The 14,054-nt window shown below is 42.5% G+C and overlaps 1 protein-coding gene across 1 annotated transcript in view; it reads right to left on the bottom strand.

The window, feature by feature from the left end:
* The window catches only part of cux1a (cut-like homeobox 1a), a gene marked incomplete at its 5' end in the record, with an annotated part of 106,184 nt that overhangs the window by 19,398 nt on the left and 72,732 nt on the right, over positions 1–14,054 (bottom strand). The window contains 5 exons of the mRNA XM_080014211.1: positions 3,528–3,608; positions 7,408–8,181; positions 11,730–11,814; positions 11,939–11,987; positions 13,370–13,428. Coding sequence (XP_079870337.1) covers positions 3,528–3,608; positions 7,408–8,181; positions 11,730–11,814; positions 11,939–11,987; positions 13,370–13,428 — 1,048 coding nt within the window. The remainder of the gene's footprint in view (positions 1–3,527; positions 3,609–7,407; positions 8,182–11,729; positions 11,815–11,938; positions 11,988–13,369; positions 13,429–14,054) is intronic.

Below are 14,054 nucleotides of genomic sequence, written 5' to 3'. Positions count from 1 at the left end.
CCAACTCTCTTAAGACGGGTGCATTTCACCCTTCGCGGATGCTTTGAGAATTGCACGGTTTCTTTTTGTGTTGTTTGTGCAAGTTTAGCAGCTGCAAAAGCTGCCCAATCTTTTTGTTAATTTGTTAAAAATGTCAGGCGGTACTACCGTAAATAAAGCCATTAGGACTTTTCACTGTCACTGGCATGTTTTGACGTTTAAGCCACAAAACAAAATGAATGAATTAAAAAAAAATAATTGAAAATGGTTTCAAATTGACTGTACTTTATAGATTTAGAGATTAATCTAGATTTGGATTTTAGAGATTTTATTCTATGTCCCACGTGTCTTCATATCTATCTTATTCTTATGATGAGTGATTCAGACACAGACAAAAAAAGAGTGTAGACGAGACAGGCTGGTCAGGCAGGCTTCAGTTTACTGGGGTGGGGTGGTGCAGGAAGGCGTTAATTGGGCCTTCGCGGGTCTACACGTGGTGGGTGGAAATGCAGAGCAATTCTGCTCCACTGTGCCCCCTCCCTCCCTCCCTCACAGTCTAATTTTGTCCTTAGCCAGAGACACACAGCCAGAGTTAGTGGGCAAGGTCACTGCACATGAATGTGTGTATAAATACTGTGAGTGTGCGTATGAGAGAGAAAAAAGAGAGATAGAATAGGGTAGAAAGAGAGTGGAGGGGGGGCAGCTGGGCATGAAGTTGAAGTAATTTGCAACCTAAAAAAAGTGGGTGTTGGTCACCCTGCCAAAGGCAAGGAGGACCATATGCCTGATGGAAGGTGGTTGATGGCTGGTAGTACCAGTGGATTGTCCCAGTTTGACCTCTGCTTCTCACACACACACACACACACACACACACACACACACACACACACACACACACACACACACACATACACATACACATACACATACACATACACACACACACACACACACACACACACACACACAATTTCATTGTAGTTAATGTTTTTTGGTATAAAATAACCACTTTTGCTGGCAGGTGGGAAAGGAAAATGGGTAGATTAGCTGTGTTGCAGTTTCAACCAAACATTGTTATTATAACAGCTCCATCGCGACAACCACCAATTCCACAGTTACACCCTAATAGTACAAATACCATCCTGAAAAATTCCTCACGCACGCACGCGCACACACACATACATACACACACACACACCTATAAAAACAGAAACTCCTCTATACACAAGGTATGCAACGCAACTTTCGCCAAAGTCGCCTGCACTTGGCGAAATCCCTCAGCGTTGCCTGAACCAGAGGTTCAGTGGACGGTAACTCCAGGTTTGTACTCAGTGTTTAAATAGTTTTACAGTAGCGCGCTGCTCAAAATTGCCGACCTTAGTAACCCCAACCAAGGTCCTGTGACGCTAGGGCTGTGACGGTATGAATTTTTTCTAACCTTTTTTTTTTCTGTCAGTGTGCATTACAAGAACATGATAAAACTAAGCTTATAAAAATCACATTGCAAACATTTGCAAGTGGACCTGATGGTCAAATCTCATCGTTTGCGAGTTCTCTTGAATGCAAGTGCGATGTGTGTTGAATCAAGAGGCAATTTGTGATATAGGGCCGGTGTAAAACGCTGAGGAGGCAATAAGCTGTACATATAAGTAATGCTACCTTTGTTGAGAATGCTCAAAAAAAAACAAAACAAAAAAAAATTCTAACCTAAAAGCACAGTGAAAAAAGTTTACAGGTTCACAGTGAATACGGTCATTTTTAAGAGGTATAATTAAATGTGGCTTTCATATGCTCATACACTGTGACAGTAATGTGCGAGTGACCTTGTACCAGCCACACCCAGGCCCTAGCACCGCACTGCATTGGGTAAACACATGGTAGGGCATATAAAGCAGATTTTTTATTTGAAATTTTTTCCCTTAATTACAGGGGGCTGGTTACACAGTCCCATAGGAGGGTGCCCTTATGCTCAACCTGTCTTCTATTCCATCCATTTAAATGATTAATTTAATAATTTATTTAAATGTTATTTTCTCAACCAGACCCCAGGCCAGGATAGTCAAAATATCTAACATAACCGTAAGAGACAAAAACATATCAACAGAGACAGCAATCATTTTTTCACGATTGCTGGGACCAAAAATGCTTGACTTTGCTGCAGTTTTTCTTAAAGTCAAAGAAAATAAAAAAAGACATGTAATGACTTATATGTAAAAGTCATTACATATGCATTCTGCACGTCACAGAAACAACTGGAAATATTTTAGTACTCATCTTTTCTCATTTCCTTTCTTCCAACATAAGGCGTTTTCGGACCAAACAGTTCTGGGGACTCCCTGAGGGGAACTAGGAACTGGGGACGTCCCCGAGAACTAAATACCTTCAACCTTTTTCTGGTGCCATTCACACCTCCAATAGGAATGCTGAAGTGACGCCTAAGTGACATAAACCAATGGGGTTTCAGCATGAGTTCCCTGTTCGTGTTGTATTTAGTCTATGAACTTCACAGTCACTTATTTCACCTAATCAGTCCACCTAAATCTGTTTCAGAACAAATTTGAGGCCAGAATGGGCAATCTAGTTGCTGAATCTTCCCTCTTATTCGTAAGTTTGCTCCAACTTTCATAAGGCAAGGGCTCGTATCGGGACACCGCACGGAGATTATTCAATTAACATCGGAAAATAAAATGGAATCAAATCAAAACATAATTTTTATTGTTTTTAAATTTTTATGGGTTCTTTTTTTATTGGTGATTTTTTGTGTGGCGACAAGTGCACATGGGCTGGTGCCCGCCCAGAGCAATCCGACTCGGTTGGGGTGTACTGAGGACAGGCTGCCCCGGTCGAGGGTCGGTCCGAGTCCGCGACTCGGTTGGGGCGGAAGGGTGCAGTTAATTTTTTTTACTTAGGTTTTAATGTTTTGGAAATAAATTGTGTAAATAAAGACATGTTTACTTTAAATGAGGCATTTTGGTTTTGGCTTAGGTTGTTGGCTGTTGTTAACGTTTTTCACAGGTTTTCAAATATGGCAGTTGCCGGTGCTGTATTGGCTCATGTGTTCGACCAATCACCTTGCACCATCACTATAGGTTCCTCTTGTCCCGGTTAGTCCCTACCCTGTAGTAGGAGCTTAAAAAAGTCCCTCAAAAACTGAGTTCTAAGAACTACGATCATTCCTAGTTCCTGCAGTGCGGACACAAAAAAAGGGACGGTGCCCCCAAAAAGTTCTTAGAACTATGAAAAAGTTCCTGCGGTGCGAAAACTATAGCAAAAAAATACTATGCTCTTGTTTTGGTTCCATTAATGAATCTATAAAATAAACTTTCAATTCCACATACAGTAAGCACCAAATAATATTGCATAGTATTACAATGCACGCTGCTGGTGATACAGGCTGTGTGTTGATTTGGACAATGCAGAGAGGTATCTTCAATTTTGCAAGCTTTGACATTTTCATTACTTATTGTGATTTCCAGAGGGACTTAATAATGCTGACTGTGAAATACACGCCCTAGCTCCAATCACGAGAGGGAAGACAAAGAACAGACCTGGCCGTGAGGAGCCGTCAGAGCCGGTTCTTCGCTTGGGAACCTCCTGAAACACCCTGTTTAGGTTCTGGCCTGGGTTCTCTGTTGGAAAACAAGTGGCGACAGGTGAGACAATGAGACGTCAGGGTGGCCCCCCTGTGGACTAGATGCTGGGAGAGACTGGGGGAGACTGATGGACTTCTACAGTATTCGGCAGCCTAGTGGCCATCTTGTATACCCTCGAGTTACAAGGTCCTTCCCATTTGTCGAACCAGGCCTTGTAGGTTCTGTGGTGGGAAAAATCACCCTGGAGAAGAGGTCCTTTCATTTAAGATCCTTTCTTATAAAAATATCCTCTGCAGAGTTTGTCTCTGCAGAGGACAAGACTGGCTAAATACACAGATACATACCCTTTTATAATATCTAGACCGTGCAGTGTGTCATTAGCAGAATATTCCAGCAATTCATCCGATTAAATAGTACTGTCTACCAGACCGTCTTATCTCTTGGGCGTGGCATTGAGCAAAAAAGCCACACTCAAACAACTATTTCAAGAGGCAATGTGGTGCGCTAAGCACATTCTGTTACTTTTCCACTACAGTTCCCACCATTTGGAGTTGTTCACCGCACAACCTCAGTGAAAGCTTTACTGATGAACAACTTACCACTCTGCTGTAGCTTCTCACTCACTCACTTCTCACCTTTTATCAAAAACAGGATGTTGAAATTTTGTTTTTATGTTCAGCGGCCAGAGTTAAAGCAATGGCTTCTTAAATGATCTTCCATGTTCATGAACCGACAGTACTGCCCAAAATTATAAATACAGATGTCAATTCTATTTCCAGTGCTCTCTATACATTCTCTGCACTATCTGCTGGAGCAGACCTACAGTAACACCTACATTTCCATTTAAGCACTGAATGACGTTTTTCTATTCCATACTAAATTAGGAAAAATGTGAAACAGTGTTCAAAGAAAAGTTTCAAGATCACAATCACAATTTTGATAATTCACTGTGACATAATCCAAACCAGTTGGGACCATAATTCAGCCAAAAATGCAATACCTCAAAACAGACCATCACACAGACCTACGCCAACATGTCTTTCTGCTGGTCAGAACAACGCTTACAAGGTTTCCTCTTGACGTCAAACATTGTAAAAGTTAACATTACTAACAACTTTAGTAATGTTAACCCCCCTGAGAATACTCGATACTATTTTTCAATTTGTTTCAACCGCATATCAATTCACTGAAACAGACATTTACGGCCGTTTTGGATATCTCAGCTGTGCGGTGTGGTTTTGGTTATTGGATAAAAAGAAGTCTGTGTGCAACTGTATGACATCTGATGGTAATACAACACACAAGCTGGCTAACTCTAGTTTCGGTCTTTCAAAAGTCACCCCTCCATCACACAGATTTGAGGCTGGCTGCCAGAACCGAAAGTCCTGACGTTGCTCAGACAAGGAAGCAGCGGACACACCTGCCATTCTATAGCTCCATACTCAATGCTTTGACAAAGAACAGCTACAAGAAACATGCTTTTTCTTTTTTTTTGTCTGCAGAGTACAGCACAACAGAGGTAATGTCAGCCTTGTATACTTGACATCAGCAACAAGGTGTCATTGAAAAAAAAATTCTGAATGCATTTGGTCCTGTATTTTCCTTGGTTTAACAAGTCATGTCCTGAAACACAAAGTCATGTTGCGACTGCTGAGATGTACCTGGGAGAACGCTATGGATTATGGTGTTTGGCTCAAGAAAATGCCAATGCTAACTACACTCAATTCATTTTAAATTATACTGCTTATGTGACTTCATCAATTCAGTGCAAAAGCTACAGTATAAAAATACTATGCTTTGACGAGTGCCACTGACTGCTGAAACGTGCCTTGAGGCTATTGATTGAGGTTCAAATAGGTCCATGATGAAAACCTGACCCCAATCCCAATAGCGCTTCCCACAATTTGCTTGCCTACAATTTAAAACCAGAAATCAACAAGGGGGAAAAAAGCAGTTATGGACAGACAGGATGGACATGCTTCCACATGTGCTGACTGTCTTAAGTTTGAGAATTATTTTGAGGAGGCAGTCCTGTAAGGGTTTATCACCGGAATTTAAGTTTTCACCTATTGTAATCACACAGGAAAATGGGAAAATGAAAATGAATGCACATTGATAAGTATTTTTCCACAAAATATGACCTTGTAGAGCGTATGAGAAAATGCAACCTAATTCCAGCACTGCTACGCTAACAGCGTTCTTGACTATGCAGATGACACAGAATGTCTGCAATTGTGATGTTCAGTGGAAGATGGATGAAAACACAGTGGGGCGAATACACAAAAGGATTGTGCGGCTTTTGCAGCAAAAAGCAAGCGTCTGATTCAGAAAGCACCCGCAAACGGTGAAATGCACACCTAAACTGCGCTGCCACGCAAATAGCGTCTCAGTGTGCCGGTGCTGTATGCGCGTATTTAAATAAGGTTTCATCCATTATCATTATGATTCAGGTATTAGTATTCAAAATTGGGCCCTTTCTATGCAAATGAGCTGAGTTGCAAAAAAATGTCCAATTGACAAACACCAGCTCTAATAGCCACACGCAAAGTGTAATTATTACCATCTGCAGAGACCTGGTGGTAACTGTGTGCGACCCAAAAAAAATAAAATTAAAAAAAAAAAAAAAAAGCCGTGGGGCGGGCAGTGTGCTTTTATTATTTAGGATGTATTTATTTTACTCCTTTTCCTAATTAAACAAATAAACTGCTGACACACACGGATGCAGGCATTATTTACTTTAAAGTTTAACAGTAACCCTGGAGTAAAGGAGTCAGGAGTATTGCATTCACCCAGCTATAGTATCTGCTTATTCTTCTGCCCGAGATGTAAAACATTTAAAAAGAACATCTTAATGCACGCTCATTAGGGATTGAATGATTAATCAAATTCAAATCTATATCGCAATGCAATAGAGAGCATTTCTCAAATCATTCATATTCAATTATATTATTACCGTCTGTAAGTCATAAACTGGAGAACCTGATGAAGTTTATCACCGGACTCACAACCGTGTCACACGAGACCACCATGTCCAAATCTTGCATTGGCTTCCACGCACAGCACAACCACACCAGTCATCAATTCATGAATAGAAAAAACAACTTTTATATCAACCCACGGTTTCTATTTAACCCATTTAACTTAATTTAAGTGCGATATTACAGAGAACAGGGCATCGACCGCAGCAGCGCAAAAACCCGGCAACCGCAGAAGACATGTGCAGTCGAGTCAGCTCGTCACTTTCTCTACGAAATTTCAGGTTTGCCATCTACCTGTATACATTTGTACATAATTTGTGTATAATAATACATTATACATTTGTGGTTGCAAGGGTAATGAAAAGATGGTAATACTAATATGGTAAGGGTAATAATAAATTGCAATTATTGTATACACCATGCTTTTCATTGCTTCATAACATATAAAAGGAGGAAAGCAACATTTCAGAAATTTTGCTCTTCCGAAAATATTTTTTGTTAATGTGGCTCCTGAGCTGGGAAAGGTGGAGTACCACTGCTATAGAATGATTTAGATGATAGATGATAGATGAATTTAGTGAATAATACAGAAGGAACTTAAAAAAAAAAAAAATCGCATACTAAATTGCAATTGCAATATTGGTCTAAAAAAAAAAAATCGCAATTTGATTATTTTCCCAAATGGTTCAGCACCAACGCTCATGTCCGCAGCAGAGCATAACAGACGAGGCAGACCAGGTGAAGCGGCTGTGGGGATTGGATCCTACCCAACAACTTGGACCCCCCCCCCCGCCCCATGTAAGAGTTCAGACCACCCCCCCAAACTGTATTTCTTTGCCCTATCCACTGATTCTCACCTCTTTGTCGCCCCTGGATACTGCGCAGGGCCAGAATGTTCTGCTCGTCTGACAGGAACTGCCTCATCTTGTGGAAGGGCTCCTTCCCCCGCACCGTCAGCTTGCTCCAGGGCTTGGGTCGGGCCAGGATCTCGCTGACGGACCCCTGGGACAGCCCCAGCACGTAGTGGCCGAAGATCCTCTGACCGATGTTGTGCTTGATCAGCTGCTCTTTCACCTGACGGGCGATCTCGGCCGTGTCCATGTCTTCGCCCTCGGACACGCTGCCCGTCCCCTCGGACTGGCTCGGGGACGGGGCCAGGCCGTTGACGTCGGGGCTCCCCGCCGATGGCTGCTGCTGCGCTTGGGACTGGATGGGACAGGGGTGCGGCGACAGGGAGTTGGATGAGGGATAATGGGCGGGCGAGAACAGCAGGGAGGCGGGGGACGCAGAGTCCTGCAGGGCTTTGGAGAAAAAGGTCTGCATGAGCTGCCGGTGGAGGAGGGAGTTAAGCGCCATTTTACCGGCCAGGGGAAATGCCGTGCCTGACGCCGTTGTCGAGGGCGAACCAAAAAAGTCTTGCCCTCCCATGATGCCAATGACCCCCGAGGTTGAGAAGTGGTGGGTGCCGTTGGCGGTGCCGGAATCATCATCGGAGGGGCCTTTGACCACGCCGGCACGTGATAGCAGCGATGCAGATGGAGGCGGCGAGCCCTGATGCTTGTTGCTCATCGGTTTGGTCAGGCGATGCTGCAGCCCTTCTGGAGACTCTCTGAGTTTCCACCCCAACGCACCTGTGAGGTACAGTGAACAAAGTGCCGATTAAACATGGATGGAGTTGGAGCCAACAACTGCAGCTTGACACAAGAAAACAAAAAAAAATTCAAAATTCACTCATGGATAAATTGAGTGGCCTGGAAGGACCTCATGTAGAACACTTAGAAAGATGTATTTTGTGAAGAAGGTAACCTTTTAAAGAGAATTAAAGAGAATTTGCGGAATATCTTAACTTGCGTGATTGTTTTTATCTCCTACTCTTTTATGGAGAAAAACATATTTCACAAAAAAGGATTTGTATCGTATGTATTGTATTAGACATGTTACAAGACAACTTACAATAACAAAAGTTTCCTGTTTTCGAAAAGGAGATATTTATTTCGGCTTAAACGTTTGCCTCATTGGACTGCGTTCTAGCACAGTGAGAAGCTGCAGCAGAGTGGTACGTTTCTCAAAAGAAAAGCGTTCGGCAAGGTGGTGTTATAAACAGTTATAAATAATGGGAACCAACATAACCAGCATTTTTATAATTTCATAATCCTGAAAAACACTACCTATCCTCTGAAATTTGGATGAAAGTAAGTTTCTATCCGGCCATTGTATAGCAGGAATAGTGAGCCAGCTAATGTAAGGCACATCATTATCCACGGATGCAGGCGAAAACAGCTCTCCGCTTTCATTTGCCTGACCTGCTCTGTGTCTCCATCCAAACAGCCCAGTGAGCCACCGGTTATATTCAGTAGGTGTTCCAAGTGTTTCTATTTCTGGAGAGTCCAGGAGTCTTTCTTTTTTTTTTAAGTAGACCCAACTGCCTGAGTCTGTCACGGCTTATTTAAAAAGGCGACTCAGAAACACAACATGTTTTTTTACCCCTCCACTTGAAATCTGAATTATGCAAAGGCAATGAGTCATTACTTTGGGTTACCAATAGCCAGCGAGGCAATGTCATGAATAACACCCCAAATAAAAAGCAAAAACCTTCAAGATGGCAAGTTTTATTTATATTAGCAAGTCAATGTTGGCACATGCGTTCCCCCACGGCATTCAGGCAGCTGTAGGCGGAGTGACGGGAACTTGATAGAGGAGGAAAAATATGGGATGGCCATATAAAGAAATGCTTATTTCTACCAGAAGGCTGGGGGTCGATGGAGGGGCTGACCCACAGCCAATTAGGATGACATTTCCACAAGCGGCCCAGAGCGCTAAAGTGGTAATGAGTTTATGGGTTGGGGGTGGAATGTGTGTGTGTTTGTGTGTGTGTGTGTTTGTGTGTGTGTGTGTGTGTGTGTGTGTGTGTGTGTGTGTGTGTGTGTGTGTGTGTGTGTGTGTGTGTGTGTGTGTGTGTGTGTGTGTGTGTGTGTGTATGTGTGTTGGGGTTGAAGTGATTTTATTAACATACTAGCTCAGTGTGACCTCAGAGCATCAGTAGATGCTGTGTCCCTAGCAAGCGGGGGAGGGTGTTCTTTCCGAGTGGTCATACTGTATGTTAATATCAAAAGCCAAGATAAAGTTCAGCTCACAGGAAAATGGAAAATGTATGATTTTATTAACACCCTGGTACCTACAAGTTAAAGGGGTTAAAGGGATAGTGATCAGTTTAAATTTCCATCTATAACAAAATGCTGGATGATCAATAAGAATCTTGTATGTATGATTCTATGGGTTTTTTTGTCATAAGGGACGTCATTGCATGAAGAAGTCCAGGCTCTCAGCTTGAAAACCAATATGGGAGGGAGGTACGAACCAAGCAGCACTTAATGATTTGTGTTGGTGAACATGCGTTGAACCTCAGAGCTCAGACCTTCTTGAGGCGAGGCCGACGGCTCCTGTCTCCTATTGTTGCCTTTTTGAAAACTCTCTGCCGGCGTGCGCTCCCTTCCCGTCATACTATATTTACCAGAGAGCGCTTTCCCTCCAGAGATACTATAATTTTTGCCTTTCCTCTCGGCTCAAGAGCTCTTATGGCTTCTGTCTGCAATTTGCTGGCAGCCTTTCCTGTCTGCCAGCCAGACTTCCCGTCTGGAACACCCCCCCCCCCCCCCCCCCCGGAGGCAAGCTCTTCACATATGCAGGAACTTAAGAACTCCCAACGTTCTTTACCAACTTCAATAGGGCCCGACGCCGTGTTGTGTTGTTCTCCACTGAGACGAGGAATCTTTCACCTTCTGAGCGTTGACGCTGGCCGTTTCAATTGTCACAAGAGCTGTTTTTGTTGCTGTTGCCAGCAGAGTTAACAGACCTTCCCTTTCCCTTGGTTGTCTTCTGGGGGGGCGTGCGGCTCAAATAGCTCAGCATGTCACAACACGAAGGGCTGGCGATGAACCTGAGCTCAAAGAGTGAAGGGCAAACATCTCCGTCCTGATTCTGGATACGATTCCTATCTGCCTAGGTGTGTGTGTGTGTGTGTGTGTGTGTGTGTGTGTGTATGTGCGTGCGTGTGTGCGTGTGTGTTTGTGTGTGCGTGCGTGTGCGTGTGGAATTTTTCGGGATGGTATTTGTACTGTAAGGGTGTAGCCGTGGAATTGGTGGTTGTCGCGATGGAGCGGTTTTAATAACAATTTTTGGTTGAAACTGCAACACACCGAATCAACTCATTTTCCTTTCCTACTTGCTAGAAAAAGTTGTAATTTTATACCAAAAAAATAACTTGTACTCACAATTTAACTATTTGTATCTGCAAAAGACAACCTGAATACAAAACATTTATAAAAACAAACAAAAGATCTAGAAAAGAGCGGACTTTTGATGATCTCTGCTCTGACAGAATCTGTAATTTTTCTTCATTTGAGAATAGTTTTCCAGACAGTTTTTTCAGAAAATAAAATCATTTCACCAAAGTTTCACCAAAATTTAATAAATAAATGAGGTGAGATAATCACTATCTCACCTCATTGGCAGATAACCTTGACAGAAGAATCTTCTTTCTCACATTCAGTTCTTCCTCTTTTCGACAGATTTCTTGGTTTATGTGCGTGCGTGTGTGCGTGTGTGTTTGTGTGTGCGTGCGTGTGCGTGTGTGTGTGGAATTTTTCGGGATGGTATTTGTACTGTAAGGGTATAGCCGTGGAATTGGTGGTTGTCGCGATGGAGCGGTTATAATAAAAATTTTTGGTTGAAACTGCAACACACCGAATCAACTCATTTTCCTTTCCTACTTGCTAGAAAAAGTTGTAATTTTATACCAAAAAAATAACTTGTACTCACAATTTAACTATTTGTATCTGCAAAAGACAACCTGAATACAAAACATTTATAAAAACAAACAAAAGATCTAGAAAAGAGCGGACTTTTGATGATCTCTGCTCTGACAGAATCAGTAATTTTTCTTCATTTGAGAATAGTTTTCCAGACAGTTTTTTCAGAAAATAAAATCATTTCACCAAAGTTTCACCAAAATTTAATAAATAAATGAGGTGAGATAATCACTATCTCACCTCATTGGCAGATAACCTTGACAGAAGAATCTTCTTTCTCACATTCAGTTCTTCCTCTTTTCGACAGATTTCTTGGTTTATGTGCGTGTGTGTGTGTGTGTGTGTGTGTGTGTGTGTGTGTATATACTTACCGCTCGAGTGGCTGTTGGTCAGGTCGAGAGCTGACTGAAGATGATGACTTCTCTCCTTTAACAACACATCGGCAGTTTTCATGCCCTGTGTGGGACAAATTGAGATGTGCAGTAGAGAGGTTACTGTCAAATTTAAAAAATGTCAAATTAGGGGAAAGATTCTGATGTGCCGTGTCGGGTGATGAGGCCATTTGTCTTCCCCTCTGTACCTGGGCAGAGGAGCAGTTTGATGCAGCGTTCTCCATGGACTTGAGAACACTGTCAGGGAAAAAAAAAAGAAAAAAAGAATGTCACAAAAAAAAGTCACAAGACAACAAGAAAAAAACTAATACATACAAATAGAAAAGAGACTGTCTCACATCAGGCAAAGAAACACCAAACTCTATACAGCACTCCTCAGACCATCAAAATCGGATAATTCAATGAAATTCATAAATCTTAACAGGGCTGGCGTATTATTATAGCTGTCCACTAATCTCTTTGATGCTAAATGAATTCCCGGTGACACGATCTGCAAAATGGACAAAGAAAAACAACAAAACTATCGGAATCTAAATACAGTCGAGGACCTAACCTACAAAGAATGTAATCCTGGCCTTCAAAGGACAACAAGGAAGGGTCGCCACAGCCCCCCCTCAAATAAAAAAACACCCCCAAGCGTTCAGCAGTGAATGGATCCGCTAATGACACATTCGCTAACTTCCACTTGGGAATATTACAATAAAAGACATTCTGAAAATTACCGTCTAGACTGGCATTATCTTGGCTTGGCTGTTCAAAATTTCTGGCAGGGAACTATGGCCGCACTGCCAACGACATTAGCAGTATCTTCACACACCGTATCAGCCAACCTTCACCGAGATGGCTTCTTTGATACTGGCCGGGGACGGAGAGAAGACACAGCGGGACTGCGCCACGGCTCTTTTCTCTTTTCTTTTTTTCTTTTTTTTTTTTTACAATCACTTTGAAATCCCCCCAAATTTTCCCCAAAAGGTTGCTGGTAAGGCTGCACCTAATTCTACACAGACAGTAAGGGGGGGTGAGGACGGGGAGGCAGCTTTTAGTGTTTATGGTCCTGGTCTCAAAACAGCCTACCACCTGAGAAATGCATCGTCAGCAGACCGCTTTAGAAAGAATCTTAAAACACACTTTTTTAGCCTGGCTTATACATAAGGAGTGGCGCTGTCACCGGGTTGTATTTTATTGCCATCTTAATTACATTTTACTTTAATTTGATAGATATATTTGTATTGCTTTTTACTTTTCTATTACCATAGAATATTACCATATTGTCTATTTTATGTAAAGCACTTTGAATTGCATTTGCTTGCCTGAAAGGTGCGCTTTAAATAAAGTTTGATTTGATTTGAGTAAACTCAACAGTAAATACAAGTCAGAACAGATGTTTACATTCAAAGGTAAAAGAAAAACTGCTATCTGATAGCAGAGACATTATGTAAAAATGTGTTTAAGCGTACTTCATTTGTGATGAGTAACACCAATGAAAGGTCCGGTGGAGCTATGATAACATCCGTCGCAAATACCCTCAATAAAGGTCAATCCGATTGTGAAGGCAGCGAGGACCTCAGCCCATTCCGGCAGCCCTTAGTGGGAGTGAGTAAAAAAGTAAGTGTTTTCACCTGAGCTCTTTCTTGACCTCCTCGTAGTCGGCCTGTTCCTGGAGCTTCTCCTCCAGTTGCTGCATAGCGGGAATGAAAAGAAGTTCACGTTAGGTAGGGGAGGAGACGGCGCCAGCGTAGAGGAGACGGAGCACCATGGAGGTGTTAAACACGGGAAAATCTGACACGGCAAAGAGGCCGGCACCAACCACGTGAACCGCATGACATCAGGAAAACTGGACAATTGGGTTTGTATCGTGAAGAGAAACCGCCGTGGGTGGAGGTTCTTAAAGGAGAACTCCGGTTTTTGGAGAAATTCATTCAAGGCCGTGCACAGACTAAAGAGCTCACATAAATGCAGTAACTCTTTTAAGATTTTGAGATGCTGGGAGGTGTATTTGTTTTTCCATTTCACGTGAGCACTTCAAATGTTGTAGAGTTAAAAAAACAAAATAAAAATGAATACAACCGACACACAAGCTCAAGTTCTGAAGAATTGGCCTTTTTCACGAGGGAATTATATTCCCAGGGGAGTTCAACAGAACCATTCCTGATACTGGTGAAGGCCCAGGGGACAAAAAGAGCAGCGCTGTACAGGAAAAAAGAGAAAAATGTTGTCTTTGGAGATGTAATGTAATGTCACGGTACCCTGCTGGGGACCATCCATTGAAAATAATGGGCGGGGGGGGGGGGGGATTCAGAGATT

Source organism: Zeus faber (assembly GCF_960531495.2).
Source record: "Zeus faber genome assembly, chromosome: 14".
Lineage (NCBI taxonomy): Eukaryota > Metazoa > Chordata > Actinopteri > Zeiformes > Zeidae > Zeus > Zeus faber.
The sequence above is the reverse complement of the archived record's forward strand: the minus strand, read 5'-3'. Positions and strand labels throughout refer to the sequence as shown.